Below are 16,595 nucleotides of genomic sequence, written 5' to 3' on the forward strand. Positions count from 1 at the left end.
GAGGGAAGGGGAGGAGGAGGGAAAGGGAGGAGGAGGGAAGGGGAGGAGGAGGAGGAGGGAAGGAGAGGAGGAGGGAAGGCCAACTAAACCAATCAGATTTGCCCTCATTCGTCCACTGGTTCCACTGGGAGAGAATCAAAACTGAAACTGTCAGGGAATGTCCTTGGCTGTGTCCCTTTAACTATTGTTCCACAGCAGATGGCAGGAAAGGACAGGAGGGAGGTGTACAGGGAAAGCTTTGGGGCCATAAAGTAACTGAGTGAAGGACAGAGCCCCATTAGGAATGATCTTCTGGGGTCAAAATTTTATCCTCGGTCTCCCTAGTCTTTCCCCCCCCCCTTACCCTCCTGAGTGAGAGAAACAAAGCCATGCTGTGGACAGAGCAAGGCACCCAGTGCCCTCATTCGCAGGGTCTACGGGGTTCTGATTTACATTTTAAAGAATTTTATGTGTATGTTTCGCCTGCATGTGTGTCTGTGTACCGTGTGCCCATAGGAGGCAGGAGAGGGCACTGGCTCCCGTGAAACTGGAGTTACAGGCAGTTGTGAGCACCCGCATGGGAGCTGGGTTCTCTGGAAGAGCAGCCAGTGTTCTTAACTGCTGAGCCAGCTCTCCAAGCCCCAGACCTTCAGCATTTTAAGACTTGCTAGCATCCTATCTTGCTACTCTTGTAGGCCCAGGTAGGGCTTTTCCTGTGGTGTAAGGTGTGCTTACAGTCTGAGGGCGAGTGTAACAGTTACACACCCGGTAGGACAGCTTCCTTGTTTTGTCTAAAGTTCTGCAGTTGATCCAGTCTGTGGCTACTGTGTGTGTGCATGTCTGTGTGCACATGCCTGTGAGTGTGTAGTGGACAGAGGGAGATCAGGCTTTTCCTGGGCACCCACTGACCTCGTTTCTTTCCCACAAGAGGTTTTGTCGTCACAGAGCCCCCACATAGCGGCCCATGTGTTTCCCAATCTGATCCTCTCCCTACCCTACAGAAGAGCAGACTCTACTATGACTGAAAACAAAGGACCAGGGAGACCGACAACCCCCCACCCCCACCCAGTGCTGCCAAGCCTGGCACCACCTAGCTGCGTCTGGCCCCTCCATCACACATGATTGCCTATAAGACTATTAACCCACGAGCAGGAGGGTAATCTAGAGATGAGCTCTGAAGACCCCAGCAGTCTGGAAGGGCAGAAGGCACTCTGTGTTAAAACGATTGAACAGTCGGCCACTGTGGACAGGGCAGAGGCAGCCACAAAGCTAACAAGGAGGACAGCCAGCTTGGGAGGCTGGTGGCGCAGCACTGTCAGTCCTCCCAACCTCAAGATATCACAGGTCTTGCTTCCCTCTGGGAGGACCAAGCACTTCTCAGCCATGGTTGGGGGAGGGCATTCTAGGATTCTTCCCCACACGGCCCAGAGTGCTTATAGCGTGAATATAAACACACTGCTTTTAGAACAAGAATGCAAGGTCCTTGAGGGCCAGGAGCTGGCCCCTGCTGAATAAAGCCAGGCAATTAAAGCCTCAACAAAGATGATCTCACCATAACAGGGAAGCCATAGGAGATGACAGGTCATGTGACTGTTACTGGAAGAAGACAGAGTCACAGCAGTGAATATAGCCATCCCAAGGTCAGGTTTCTGCCCACAGAGTTATGAGTATAAACTCGTCTGATGAGATTTGTTCCCAGCCTGTGTCCTCTCAAATTCCCAGCTACAAACTGGGTTAAAACTTAAGCTCTGCTATTCCCTGGCTATGTTTTTGGCATTTAAAAAATAAAAAAATAAAATAAAACTCTCTGTGCTTTATTTTCTTGTCTGTAAAATAGGATAATCACATTCCCCACCTTGCAGAATTATTACAAAAATTAGAAGGATTGTGATCTATTCTATTCAGTCTAAGTCATGGAAGAAACACTGGTTACAGTAGCTGCTATTATTTTAATTATTGTTGTTGTTGTTGTTACTATTATTATTGAGACTGGAACTTATTATGTAGGTCAGGCTGGCTTTAAACTTACAGAGATCCAGCTGCCTCTGCCTCCTGAGTGTTAGGATTAAAAGCATGTACCATTACCCTAGTTATTCTCAATATTATCCCTATGATCATGGCTACCACCCAAGGCTGTCTTCGCAGGGTAATGATGTGGACTTCCAGGTTCCCCGTGGCTTGTAGCGTTAAGTGTATGGGTTCGCCTGCAACCTGTCCACACCACGTGTTTTCAGATAGCCCTGTTTGGAGTTATAAGGCAAGGGAACAAAGGGGAAATGCCTGAAGCAGAAGCCAGGCAACCAGCAGCTTGTGTCTCACTGGAATACTCATTGCCTGGCCTGCTTGTTCATCAGCCAAAATACGCTGACATCACTGCTTCTGTCAACCACACTGAACCCTCGGGACCATGAGCTATGTGTGCAAAAGAGCTTTGCTGAGTGACAAATGTACGGACTTGATGTCCATATATGTTCTAAGCCGTTCTAGGGCAAATCTGTAGGGCCTCGGTTTATAACTTAGAGTTTATCAATAGCCAGAGGAACAGGATATGATTTTTCCAGATCCAGGCTTAACTAAACCCCTGGTATCATGAGCCCAACACTTGTCTCTACTCTCTTCAGAAAAAAAAAATGCCAATTCCAACCTGGCCCAGCGGGCAGTTCCGTGTGGGCTGAGCGCTGCAGGATGAGGAGAGTGGCAGACAATTATTCGCATGCCCGTTTGCACACTTCTTTCCTAAGGGGAACCCTAGAGGCCCATGAGGGGTTCAGAGGGAAAGGGGATGAGGAAGCAAAGCAAAACGCGAGCCACTTTGTTGGGTCTTGTTTGACACCAACAAAGGTTGCCAAATGGCTGGAGGGTGTTAGGGAGCGGGAGGAAGGGAGACAGGACAGGAGGGCATGGGATGGTGAGGGGGCACCAGCTCTGCCTACCTGCTGGTCCAAATACTCTAGGTTTCTTTGCAACTGAAGATCTAAAAGTTCATCCTACCCGGAGCCCGAGGCCAAAGGGCCAACCAGCAACACAAACAAACAGGAACACACAAAAGAAAACGATAGGAAAAAAAAAAAAGAGGCAGAGTAGTTAAGAGTAGTTAGCTAGGCGTGAACAGGGAAAAGTCTCTGTCTTGTCCTTTAAGTAGTTCTAGGGGAGAAGGGGACAAAACCACAGGCAGGTGGAGGAGGGACAAGGGACACATTCTCTCCCCGCTCTGTTACCTTTGTTCCACCCTGCAAATCTAATGAGAAGTGTTTCCAAATTGTCTGGGGAAAATGAGCTATTTCTGGAAAAGTATATTTGCTGTGGACCAAGGCTAGGGGGTCTGACGGGTTGAGTGGCTCCCCTCACATCCGGCCAGTGTCCTCTATTCTGGTCTTCCTTGCCAGGTAGGGGACAGAGGTTCTTAAGTCCTCAATCTACTTCTCAAGGGAAACACGTTCCAGAAGTAGAGCCAGCGGAAGGGTTGAAACACAATAGGGTACGCACCTTCCCCACGGGTGGCATGCCAAACAATGGCCAGCTTCCACATGCTCTAGCCTGTGAGTCCTTGCCTGATTCTTCATTCATCTCATGCTCCTAGCTAGCCCTGGCCCCTCCTCTTGCGTGCTGGTGAGAAGAGCTGGGCTAAGTGGCAGAGGGGCAGGAGAGCCAGAGCCAAGCATTCCACTCTGTGCCACAGAGGGGAAGGGGCAACTGGCCCCAAAGCCTGTCCTAGGGGCTTGAGGCCTGGCGGGAGAGGAAGAGGTATCCAGGGAGTTCTAAAACATACACGGGCCTGGTACTGGGCCCCAGAGCATCCCTGGTACCTGCCCCAGTTCAGCTCCACCTCGAGGTGGATGCAGGAGTGGAGGTCCTGAGGTGGAGTGCAAGGGAGGAGAGGACGTACCATCTTATCGTGGACCGTGGGGGATGGCGGGTAGTTGTAGGGGAACAGTCCTGCGGGGACTGGCCGCCTGTCTCCCAGGTAATCATACTGGAAGAGAAAGGGGGTTGCAGAGGTGAGAGGATTTGGCTAGGACATGGACTCCCCCACCAAGTAAAGCTCAAGGTTAAAGATGTCTGCATTCTGTCCCAGAGTAGAGTTCAGACCGAAATGCACAGCAATCCCATTCACAACAACCTATCTGAGTCCTCAAGATTGGAAGACAGGCCTTCTCTGTCCTCTTAGACGCGGCACAATTTTTAGCACATCCTGGGAGTGGGCACAGAGGGCATGGTTCCTATTAAGAGGTAGAAGAACCCTCAAGGCAGCTTCTCTTAGGGACGGTACCACAGGCCAGGCTCATCTGGACAGATTCCTGGCCTGGCAGGCCAGGTCCCGGATGTCCCAGCATTTCCAGCTCTTCTCAGCAGATAGACTCAGGGCCTGCCTCAGGAGGGAGGGGCGGAACAGCGGCTCACCTTTGGGGAACTGATGGATCGCCTCATCACATAGGCAGCAGGGTCTGCATAGATGTCCTCACTGCGAGGTGGCAGCCGGTCAAAGCGGGCACTAGGTGAGCGCACAGGGGAGTAGATGCGGGCACGACTGTAGGAGCCCTGGCTGGGTGAGCGGGGCACAGAGTGGGAACGGGGCTGCAAGGACAGGCGGCGCAGGGAGCCAGAGGCAGCGTCCAGCTCATCGTAATAGACTGGCTGTCGGGAGGGGCTGGGGATCCAAACAGTGCCATCCTGCCGCCCGTAGCCGGTGGGTTCCTTCCATTCCCGGAGCTGGTAAGCGGGTCCACCCCCATTACGGAAGGAGTGCCGCTTGTCCTCCAGGGCCCAGGGCGGACTAATCCTGTCGTAGGCTGGCATGGAGCAGATGCTGTCTGGCCGCACCCCGGGCGGGTAGTACTGGTAATCATCAGGGTACTGGGAGGAGTAGGGGCTGTAATACTCGGGGACCCTGCGGGACACAGGGTAAAACCTTGAAGGGCTGAGAGGGAGAGAGAGAGAGAGAGAGAGAGAGAGAGAGAGAGAGAGAGAGAGAGAGAGAGGGGAGCCATTATAAGAAAGGTAGACAACACGGACTTATCTCTGACTGCCTGTGCACCCCAGTGCATCAGCTCAGAGAAGGTGCTTGTCAAAGTAGCTGGAGCCCCAGGGCATTGAGCGAGCACACAGGGGAGGCTCTAGGCTTATTGCAGAGGCGAGAACAAGCCCCATCCCCGAAGACTACAACCATTCAGAGTTCAATCTGTGTCTGTTAAAATGAAATGCCTTGGGAGACAGCTCTAGGCCTTATCTGCCATCTCCAGTTGAGTGTGGACCAATTTACCAGGTCCTTTCTAAGGCAGGGGGCAGAAGAGAGTACTCAGGCCTACCATACACAGGGAGGGTGACAATGTGGCTTTCTAGCCATATGATAGCAGAGCCAGTAAGCTCCTGGGACTTACAAATGTCTGAAGGGCCCATCGCCAACAGTGAGGCATAAACTGTCAAGATAGGTAGACTCCCCCATGCCCCAGGATCCCTCCTGAGGCTCTACCCACAATCCCTGGACCTCCCTACATCCCAGGGTCATTCTTCCTGACAAACACTACCAGCCTACTAAATGCTGCAAATATTTGAAAGCCTGTCATCAGATAAATCCATGCGTTGATCCACGGAGCAAACTGGCCATCAAGGGGCAACAACAGGACAAGTGAGGTGTCTTGTTCCCTTACAATGGCCTAAGTTGTTTGGCTACTGGTCAATAGAAACATTGATTCATTTGGATGTCATAGGATCTGCAGCATGGATGGGCGTTTAACCAGAGCAGCTTCAAGGGCTGCTCCTACAGCTGCCTGACTCTTGCCTACTAAACACCCATCTCACTCTCTTCTCCCTCCCTCTCTCCCCCTCCCCCACCCCAGACAGAGTCTCATGTAGCCTAGGCTACCCTCCAACTTGCTATATAGCCGAGGGTAACCTCAGAACTTTTGATCTTCTCACCTCTGCCTCCCAAGTGCTGAGAGTACAGGGACGTGCCACCACGCCCTTTCTTTTGAAGGTGGCAGACAGGGAAACAATCAGAGGCAAGGATTTGGACTAGCTGAGAATCAGGAACTGTGTTGGCCTCTCAACAAAGGCAGCTTCCAGAAGGATCCCAATAAAGCGATGCCTCATAGGTCATTCCCCCTTCCCACACCCTAGCTGTAACACCCCGCCCCCAGGATGCCTCACCTCCGAAGGTCTTCGGGTGGGGGTGCCCCTCGGCGCAGGTTCACCCACTGCTGAAGCTGGTTCATAGAGCTTTTGCGCTGGGCAATTTTGTCAGGGTCGGTGCGCGGTGGTGGAAAGCTCCGCCGGTGTCCCCCAGTGTCACCATCATGAGGTGGGAAAGCAGTGCTCCCTGGTCGGCTCGGTGAGCTATACTGCCAGCCATTGGGCTGGGTGGGCAGCTCCCCACCTCCTGGGACCCTCGGGCCATCAGGGTAAGGGCTGCCTGGCTCGGAGGAGGCTGTTTCAGGTCCAGAAGGGAGGCCATTGGCTTTCACTAAAGGCTCTTTCTTGATGTCGGGCCTCTCGGGCCTTCGCTCTGCCTTCTCACAGCCTCTGCCGTCACCCTCCCCTCGAGTCTTGGCCTCTGGCTCTGGCTTGGTGAAATTGTTGTGAAGTGGTTGCTGATGGTGTTTGCTGGGTGGGATGTTCTCCGAGTCTGGCTTCTCGAGGCTGCAGGACGCCAAGGGAGAGGCTGTCAGTGGCACTACCCTGGCAGTGTCGGGTAGGGCAAGGGCGGGGAGGTTAGCAGGAGTGGAGAAGAGGAGGCAGAGAGGTGGTGATGCAACTAGGGCAGGATAACGCCCAATTCTGCTTCCTGGATCCCAGGTTTTACTTTATTTCTGGGCAATGATTAGATAAAGTCAAATAACACCCGTGAACTCTACATTCTCTCTGCCCTCCAGGCATGTCACCCAAGCCACTGTCCTTTCCATGACTGCTGCAGCCCTTGGCTGTGGCCACAGCTCACCTCCCCCTGTTTCAGGCTTCTGTTACCTGTCTCCAATCCAGCCCTCCAGACGCGGCTGGTGCTGTACCCCAGTTTCACAGCAGTAGCTGTACTTAGCCATAGAGGGCTACACCCTGCATCTTGGGGACCCCCTCACTGACAGAATGGACAGAATACCACCTGCCCTGGGGGGGGGGCGCGGCTACTATAAGATACAGCATGGTGGGCAGCAGGGCCGCTGTCTCCAAGCAGGAAAGCCAAAATTCTCCGCTCCAAAGTGCAGCTCTTTATTAGAATACGGGCTCCATAGAGCAGGAACATGGCAGGTTCTCCTGCCTTGTGCTCCCAGGACCTGGTCTACAGGATCTATGTCCCATTTATTTATTTATTTATTTATTTATTTATTTATTTATTTTTGCTTCTTTGTTTATTATATGTCAATTTGACACAAGCTACAGGTATTTGGGAATCTAGACTGAGAATATTTCTCCATCCCACTGGTCTGTGGGCAAGTCAGCTTGGCGTTTTCCTGATTGATGACTGATATGGCGGGGCCCAGCCCACCATGAGGAGTGCCACGCCTAGTCCGCTGGTCCTGGATGGTATAGGATGTCAGGCCGAGCAAGCCATGGGGATCAAGACAGTAAGTAGTGCTCCTTCCGTGGCCTGTGCTTCAGTTCCTGCCTCCCGGTCCCCTGCCTCCAGGTTCCTGCCTTGGCTCCCCTGGATGACAGACTACAAACTGCAGGAAACAAACCCTTTCCTTCTCAAGTTGTTTCTGGTCAGTGCTTATCACAGCAGCATACGCGCCCACCAGGGCAGTCTGTTTTCTTCCTAGCAAATCTGTGAAACGGATGAGTGGGGAGGTCTGGCAACACACAGAGACGGGCCCCTGAGACAACTCCTCCCTGGAGCTTCCTGATGAAACAGTGAGGGATAAGTGTTTCTAAGACATAAACAGGCAGCCAGAACCTGGAGTCCACACAGTCAGGCCCTTTCTTCCGGATCCCCATTCGCCTCTCTCAAGGCTCCCCACAGGGAAAGGAGCAGCAATGGGCACTAAGCCCAGTGCGCCAAATGTTCACGCACAATCTGCAGGCCTCACCCAGGACAGACACCTCCCCCCGCCCGCCCCCTGCTGCTGTCACTCACCCCGAGGTCACACTGTGGCCAAGAGGCTAACCTGTGAATCAAACCTGACTCAATTTCCCTCCAAAGTGCTTAACGCAAACAGCCTGGAACAATGAGTCAGTGCCCCTTGCTTTTGTCTCCCGGCCAAGCGTCAGTGGAGTCTCTGCAGACTTCTCCAGCTCAGAAAGAGGAGGAAGAACTGGTCAGAGGAGGTCAAATTCAGGCTCTGCAACCTGCTGGCCAGACCTCCTGCTTAGGTGAGGGAAGTGGTCCTCACTCCCTCCAGAGGTTCATGTCCACAGTGGGCCCAGCAGTGGCCCAAAGCTGAGCACTTTAGAGTGCCTTTCTCTTTCCTTTTCTCACTTCTGTGCCAGGTACACTGGTACTCACCCGTGCCGCACAGGCTGAGGTACCGACTTCTGGGCTGGAGGGATCTGTACCCGAGCAGCCTCACCCATGGCCTGGATCCAGGCCTCCTGTTCGTCAGGGCTCTCGGCACTGAAGAAGTAGGTACGGACTCCAGCGTGCTCGGCCTGTGGGGAGAGGCAGTGCGTGGAACTGGCCAAGGCCTCATCTACCCAGTAAACAGTCACCTGGAGGGAAAGGACACCAACACACCCACAGGAGGGGCAGTCAGTCTGGCTGTTCACAGTCCTCAGCTTCTCCCCCAGAGGAGCTAACAAGCTAGGAAGGAGGGTGGCCTGCCACTGGTCTAGGTCTCTGAAGGTTACCTAAAAGCCCAGTAACCAGGAGAGTGAGCCTACCTCCCCAGCCTGAAGTGGTTGTAAGCAGGAGGGACAATTACCACACCCTTCTCTCCCCTTCATTTCCACCTCAGTGACAAGAAAATTACACCAGTGCTGGAGGAGGTCCCCTAAGCAGACCCAGCCTCACTACTGAGAAGCCAGCCCTATCCCTTCCTCAAGTGGAACCGCCTGAGCCCCTATCTATGGCATGCAGGGCACACACTTAGCAAGCAGACGGAACACTACCTAGTTGACGGCTGTGAGCAGGCACAGCGGGCTGGAACCCAGAAGAGAGCTCCTGTCCAGAGGAGGGGGGTCCTCACGCGGCCAGAAGGAGAGGCAGAGACAAGTCAACCGACACCAGAGGAAGAGACAGACCAGACAGTGAGGAGCACGAGGGGGCAGTGTGGCTTGGTCCATTCTAGTCAGTGTCACCACCCAGAAGGACAGCGCTCAGCAGTGCTGAGGGATGGGGGGTGGGGGGTGGGGGGTGGGGGGGTGGGGGCACAGAAAGCATGAGCTATGGGAATCTGGGCTGTGGTGGACAGCGTGTCAGGGAGCCCCAGCATTATTCCCAGCTCTTCCCCTAGCAAACTACTTTGCTCCAGCTTAAACAATACATCCACTGAAGGGTGGCAGGGGGAGAGGGGACCTGCCTGATAGAACTCAAGGGGGAAAAGGGGGCCACAGGATTAGCTTCCAGGACCTTAGCATACTCCCCTGGTGACACCCTCAACTGCTTAAAAAAAAAGTAGTTAAAGTTTACATCACCTAACAGGGGGCTCCAGATGTGACTAGGAGTCTTGTTCCAGCCTAGGCCCCCTTGGGTGCTAATCCATAGGTTGATGGGAGTTGAAGGAGAAAGGACAGGCCCCTCTGGCTAAATTTAGGGCTCTCATTAGCCAAATCATGCCTACACCCTTCCAGTGTTTCTTGGCCCAACCTCCAGGAGACTCCCTTCACAGTGCCCCACTTCCGTCTCCACCTTCACTTTTCCTCGGCCTGGGATCCCAGGCTTTTTCCCTTGGGTTGGACCCAGCAGGAGGCAGAGCTGTGGGGTGGGGGGCTGAGGAGGGGTGGGCAGGGGCCGTGCTGAAGGACAGCAAGGGAGCTGTAAAGAGGGCAAGGAGGCTTCTGGGACTTGCAACTGAATAGCAGGGCCCAGGGCCCAGGCAAGCCCTCTGGGACAAGAACACAGGGTTAGTATAGTGGCGTGGGAGCCCCGGGCAGGGCTGGTGGTGTGTTGTGGGGCAGGCGGGAATCGGCAAATGAGTCTGTTCATTCTGTGAGCACCATGTGTACGCTGCTTGCTGTCTGGGGGGCACCAGTCACAAGGAAGAGAGCTCGAGCTTAGTCACACTGGGGACAAAACATGCCACAAAGAACAAGGAGCAAACAGACCCAGGACCAAGTGCTTGTGACAGGAGAAGGCAGAGGGCCTGGGAAAAGACAGGGCTATTGATGGGGTGCCGGGGAGGGGCACCAGTTCCTGATAGGAAAGGAGCTGGAGCCATGAGGGAAGGGCAGAAGAGGCTAAGGCATTCAGCGGCAGCCAGGCAGGGACAGCTCCTGGCTCCTCATTATCTGCCATCCAAGACGTGTGCTTGGTGGCCACGACAGGACAATCCTGGTGTGTGTCTGTCTCGGCTCCCCTCCCTTCCCTGGGGATGGGACACTGAATAGCACCAGTCAGAACCCTTTGTAGGCCACTGAGCTTGGCCATCACGTGGGGCCTATGAAGAGGCAGTGCGTGACTTAGGGGAGAGAGGAGAGAGCGAGTAAGAGGCTGGCAGGCACAGGGCGATCTCTAGGCTCCTCGGCAGGGTGTTCATCGGCCACGCTAGGACATTTATCTGATGCTGCAGCCGGCACAGCTCCAGTTTGGAGTGTATGGCTCTGACAGGTCTGGTAGGAAGGGGGAGACAGGCTGCGGGTAGTGTGTGGGTGCGACTGTGTCTGTGCGGCGGGGACTGTTTGTTGGGTAAACAGCCTGTTCCTATTTCCCCAGCTAGAACCCAGCTCCCTGGAGCCAGAGTTTTATTATTTGTTCTTTCTATTCACACCTCTGGCACATGAGACCCAGGGAGGATGGAAACTAATTATGCGCCAAATATGTCCCTCCTTGTGCCCCGGCAGGCCCTGCGTGCTGTCTACCTTTTACCCAGAATCTGCAAGGCAGAAAGAACCTTGGAAGCTCGGGCACCAACCTGGTGCGACCTGTAGTTTCTGTCACATTTTTTAATGCCACAGTGGTTGGGGCTTAAAGATACTAGACAGCAATTCTCAACTGGAGGGGGATGGGGCTATACTAAGACAAGCAGAGTCTATATTATTATTATTATTTCATATTTTGAAAAGGAGCCTACAGTACTTTGCATCACAAAACACAAAGGGCATGAGATTTTTTATAGTTTTTGAATGGGTCATGAATTTTTAAATGTGGAAAAATACTGGCCTAGGAAGAGCCAGCTGCAGGCATGGCTTTGCTGAGTAGGTCCCCCAGGGGTTCTGAGGCAGTGACACTGAACAGGAGACGAGTCCCACTTTCCAGCGCATGTGTTCTCTCGGATGGTTGTCTACATGGCCAGCGGTGTAGCCCCTGGCAGGACATTTGCCTTAGCATCCACAGGGCCCTGGGTCCCACCCCCCAACACAGCAGGGTCAGGGGTAATACTGGCTCTGGAAAGTTCAGAACTCGAGATTAAACCAAAATCCAACTCCTGGTATTCTCTAAAGATTAAAATGTCGGTAAGTTTGGCCTGGAGGAGATGTGCCTCCATATCCCTGGGCTCAGAGTAAAAGAAACCCTATTCAGAAAACATCTCAGAACCCCACCCACCGCAGCTCTGCTCTGTAGAGGGCAGGGGCAGGCTCTTAGGCAAAAGGTCCAAGAGGGCTCAGGACACAGTTTTCTTTCCTGGGGGGAAATGTAGCATTGGAGAGACACAGCTCCATTGGCCTGCCTGTGCCATTCACCGACTGGGCCCCCGAGAGGGGAAGAGCGAGCCCCAGCACGGCCTTGCTTTGCCTCCCAGCCACCCAGGTAAGTCTGGGGGCCACCACCTGCTCCCTGCTCTGCCACCACACGGGGCTTCCTGAGGGCCATGCTCTTTGCTCTGCTCCAGCCCCACGTCTTTCTCCCACCTGGAAGAGGAAGCCCAGCTGACCTTAAATGTATGCTTCCGGCTGATGTTGTCTGAAGGCTGCACAGCTGCCACCCGGAAGCTCAACAGGGGGATGCTGCCCAGGATGCTCTCCTCCTTCTCATCTGTCAGGGAAACAGAGGTGCAAAGGTGTGTGTGTGCACGCGTGAGCGTGTGAATGTGTGCATGTGCATTCCCTATGTGTGTGTGTGTGCATGTGCATTCCTCTGTGTGTGTACATTCCTCTGTGTGTGTGTACATGTGCATTTCCATGTGTATATGTGTGTGTGCTTGCACATGCCCATACATGTGAGCTAGTATTCAAATGGTGCTGACACAGAAAGAAGTGCAAGGATCTCTTCAACCTTATACGAGAATAAAAATCAACAACCAGGGGCCTGGAGAGGTGGCTCAGAGGGTGAGAGGCCTGGTTGCTCTTCCCAAGGTCCTGAGTTCAATTCCCAGCAACCACATCAATAATGAGATCTGGTGCCCTCTTCTGGTGTGCAGGTTTACAAGCGAACACAACTTCATCTACATAATAAATAAATGTATTTATTTAATTTTTAAAAATATACCAACGACTATTCCATGTCCCCTATGACTTTTCAGACAAGTGTTCACTTTGTGTCAGGCCTGTTCAATACCTTACTAGATTCAACACTCCTAAACGCCCCATGAAGAGGCTGTACTATCCCCCCACCCCATTGTCAACTGAGAGATGAACTGATTTGCCAGGGTTCCTTTGCCATAAAAAGCCCAATCAGTCTTAAATGCAGGAAGCCTAACTCCAACCCCAGCATGCTTTACCCATATCCTGTCTGTCCTGTGTTGATAAGCAGGACAGTCTCAATAACCACACAAAGAGAAGGTGGGGCCAGGTGCAGACACTGGCTCCTTTGGGCAATGCTTTGGGTCTGTTTATTCTGAGATGGGGCTCTGTATGGCCTGGAATTTACTGTGTTGCCTGGACTGGCCTTGTGGCTATTGACTCCCCTGCTTCAGAATCCCCAGTGATGGCACTGCAGCTGGGAGCCACCGCACCTTGCTTGACCACTCAGGCCCCCCCTGCCATCCCCCACGGATGTGTGGTGCTGGACATCTCAAGATCAGGCTACTACACGATTCATCTTGGATCATGAAGGATTGCCTAGTCAGGGTCCCAGCTGTCAACAGGGGACCAGGGCAGGTGGGGCTATTTCTTGGGACAGGTATGGGACATCTATGAGTACATGGCAAGCCTTTCCTATCTTCCTCAGTATTTCTGCTTGTTTCCTGGGAAGTAATCTCTGAAAACCACCCAGGTGTTTTCCATACAGAAGGTCATCGTCTTTCTACTATACACTTCTCTGGTCACACTCATCGGATAGTAGGTCTGTTTTTTGTTTGCTTGTTTGTTTCTCTGCCTAATCCTTTTCATAGTACCATGGGAAACAGGAAAGCTAGAGAAAAGGACCTTGGGTTAAACCCCAGGGCTGTCTCTGGGGAAACGGAAGCCGTCTTCATTCAGACGGCTGAGTATTGGTTCAGACACTGCTACAGTTTGGGTACGGCCATTTGGTCCCAGCCCTCCGTCATGTGGAAATCTGACTCCCACATAACCATTCTGAGATCTTTATGGGGAAGGTATGCCCATCTTTCTTGTTTTGTTTTGAATCAAGGTCTCACTATGTATCCTTAGCTGTCCCAGGGACCGCGCTGGCCTTGAACTCACAGAGATCCACCTGCCTCTGCTTCCCAACTGCTGGGATTAAAGGTATGCCCAGATGACATGCCCATCCTGGCCTGGGCTCCTCCTCCAGAGCAGGGTGTTGCAAAGTGAAGCTGCTTTGTGTTTTTCCACATGTCCCGACTTGCCCTTCTACTTCTGACCCAAGCAAAAGCAGTGCAAATGCCCCCCAGCAAAACAGATGCTGGTACCAGGCTGCCAGACCGCTTAGCCTCCAGATGGGAAGGCTGAAATAAACTTCCTTCCTTCCTTCCTTCCTTCCTTCCTTCCTTCCTTCCTTTCTTTCTTTCTGTTTTGTGTTTGTTTTTGTTTTTCGAGACAGGGTTTCTCTGTGTAGCCTTGGCTGTCCTGGACTCACTGTGGAGACCAGGCTGGCCTCAAACTCACAGCGATCCGCCTGCTGCCTCTGCCTCCCTCGTGCTGCCACCACGCCCGGCTAAACCTCTTTTATTTATCAATTACTCAGTCACAGAATACAGATTAGCACAGGGCATGCTGAGGCCATCCCTCTTTGGCTCTTGAGCACCCTTCTGTATGCCTTGCTCTTCTCTGCAGGGACCCTGGCTCCTCCCTCAGTCCTTTCTGATGCTGCTTCTAGGGCAGGGAACTGTGCTGTTCCTTAGTTCCAGACTGTCCTCTGCCCCTGTCCCTGTCTCCATAACTTCTGTTTTGCTATAACTCAGGAAGATCAGTTCCAGGGCAGAGGGGTGAGCCCATCCGACCTGTGTTCGTCAAAGTTAATGATTCACCACACTGCTCCCAGGAGGCTGGAGGAAACTAGGGCTTCATCACTGAGGATAAGCGAAGCACATAGGCTTTCTCGCTTCGAGAGCATCTCAACCATTCTCTCCTCATCCCTCCTGCCCACCCCCTCCCACTGCAGCAGCCTGATATGACGTCACCATTACTGTCATCAGTTCTTGCTTGGGTCCTCTGTGCTCCCGATGGCCTGTGTTGCTGTGTACGTTTTAGAATAACCACCTGAGCCGGGCATGGTGGCACAGAGCTGTAATCCCAGCACTCAGGGAGGCAGAGGCAGATCTCTGTGAGTTGGAGGCCAGCCTGATCTACAAAGCGAGTCCAGGACAGCCAAGGATACACCCAGAGAAACACTGTCTAAAAAAAAAAAAAAAAAAAGCAACCAACAAACAAAAATTAACCTCTTAGTAGAGGAGGCTACAACAGTGTTCATCAGATCTTTGCCCTCTTACATTGGGACACGTGAATGTGGGGGTGACAGGAAGGGGAGAGGTCAGGGCTATCTGTTTACCCAGCATTGCCTGAACATCTGCCCTGCTGAACAGCTTTTAGTGCTGTGGACTTGACAGTAAACAAAATGGTGAAAAAAAAAATCGTATATTCCAGATCAGCTTGCATATTTATTCTGCTGGGCCAGGAGGAAAATCAACACCAGCCTCCACTAGGAGGTGACTTCCAAGCAGTAACTAGTGGCCTCCTCCTCCTCCTCCTCCTCCTCTCCTTCCTCCTCCTCCTCCCTGTCCTTACCTCCCCTTACCCAGAAACCTCACCATGCAAATGTCTGCCCTGTTCACCTGCTGTACCATCACTTGGGACCCAGAGCTGTTGCCTCCCAGATAAGCATTGATGACCGGAACCAAGTGAAGAAATCTGAGACTGGGCTTTGATGTCCCCCCCCCTTACCACACCCTACTGCCGAAGGGAAGGGAGCCTGCCTGCAGAGACTTAACCTGCCAGTGACCTTCCAAAAACAGAGCCCAACCGCAAGACAGGATGAAACAGACTAGTTCCTGGTTTCCTCTACCCTGACAGTGCTGTGGTAAACTCACCTTTGTAGTAAAAGAGGCAGCGGTCCACCAGGACAAACCAGCGTTTGTTCCACTGCTTTACCCCGGAGCTGGCCTGCAGGACACACAGAGAGACAGACGGGAGGGCCATGAGGCGGGTGTGGAAGCGGGAGGCAGATGCAGTCAGAGAGCGCTGCGCTAGATACAAGGACATCCTGGCGCGAGCTGCAGCACCACCACTAGCACGTGGCAGCAGCTCCCTTGAGATTGTCTGTGCCTTTCCAGTTCTGTCATTCTGACTCTCTGGGCCTCCCCTGAGGAAGGTAAAGGGGGCAAGAGGTACCCCCCAGAGTGAGTGGCAAGAACACACAGCAGTGTTCATCCAGTAAAAGTTGCTAAACCCAGGACTTGAAGCCACCCCACCCCCACACAGCAAGAGGATGTGCAGAGAGTCACTGTGGTGGGATTAGTGACATGGCATTTCCGAGTCATTGCATTTGCCCATCAGGAATCTCATTTTAGATCCCCAAATTTGACACTAGTTAACTGTGAGAAGCTTTTCTTCTTTCTTTCCTTCCTTCCTTCCCTCCCTCCCTCCTTCCATCCCTCTTTCTTGCTTGCTTGCTTTTTTGAGGGGGGGCAGGGTTCGAGGCAGGGTTCCTCTGTGTAGCCTTCCAGGCTGGCCTCGAACTCACAGTGATCCGCCTGCCTCTGTGTAATAAACATGTCAGGGCTTGTTTCAAAGCCCAGTGTAGGAAGCAGCTACATGTCAGGGCTTGTTTCAAAGCCCAGGTAGAAAATAGCTGACAGCCCAAAAAGCTGACGTCTGACCAGATGTGTGAGTGATAGATAAAACCTTAATAGTAAGTTCTGACCTAGGAGCAGCCACGACTGCAAGTTGGTGATAAGAGTGCCGCAGAAAGCTAGATGTGTGAATTAGAGAGGGTAAGGCTAAAGTAAGTATAAAAACCCTGAGAAGAAGCAGCCAGCTCTCTTCGCTCGCTAGCTCTCTCTCTCGCTGCCACCATGATCACCTGAAATGCTGCCAGCCAACGGGGCGCTCCCCCCCGGACGGAGCAGACAGACATGCTGTCAATAACAACCCGAGAACTGATTCAAGTCGCAGCAGCGAACCTGTTCGGCAGAACTTCGCGATATCAGGTCGTATACCCTAATGGCATAAGCTCC

The 16,595-nt window shown here is 52.8% G+C and overlaps 1 protein-coding gene across 18 annotated transcripts in view; it reads right to left on the bottom strand.

The window, feature by feature from the left end:
• PLEKHA6 (pleckstrin homology domain containing A6) overlaps positions 1–16,595 on the bottom strand; it is a 145,992-nt gene that overhangs the window by 25,397 nt on the left and 104,000 nt on the right. For 8 of the 18 annotated variants that reach the window (XM_084790535.1, XM_084790538.1, XM_084790534.1 and 5 more), the window contains 7 exons: positions 15,450–15,522; positions 11,937–12,037; positions 8,414–8,616; positions 6,127–6,615; positions 4,381–4,897; positions 3,866–3,952; positions 2,913–2,966 (listed from right to left, as the gene is read on the bottom strand). In XM_084790535.1, the coding sequence (XP_084646661.1) occupies positions 2,913–2,966; positions 3,866–3,952; positions 4,381–4,897; positions 6,127–6,615; positions 8,414–8,616; positions 11,937–12,037; positions 15,450–15,522 (1,524 nt within the window). The remainder of the gene's footprint in view (positions 1–2,912; positions 2,967–3,865; positions 3,953–4,380; positions 4,898–6,126; positions 6,616–8,413; positions 8,617–11,936; positions 12,038–15,449; positions 15,523–16,595) is intronic. The other 10 variants (XM_084790524.1, XM_084790536.1, XM_084790531.1 and 7 more) reach the window with 4 other exon arrangements.

This window comes from Acomys minous (genome assembly GCF_964271855.1).
Source record: "Acomys minous genome assembly, chromosome: 1".
NCBI lineage: Eukaryota > Metazoa > Chordata > Mammalia > Rodentia > Muridae > Acomys > Acomys minous.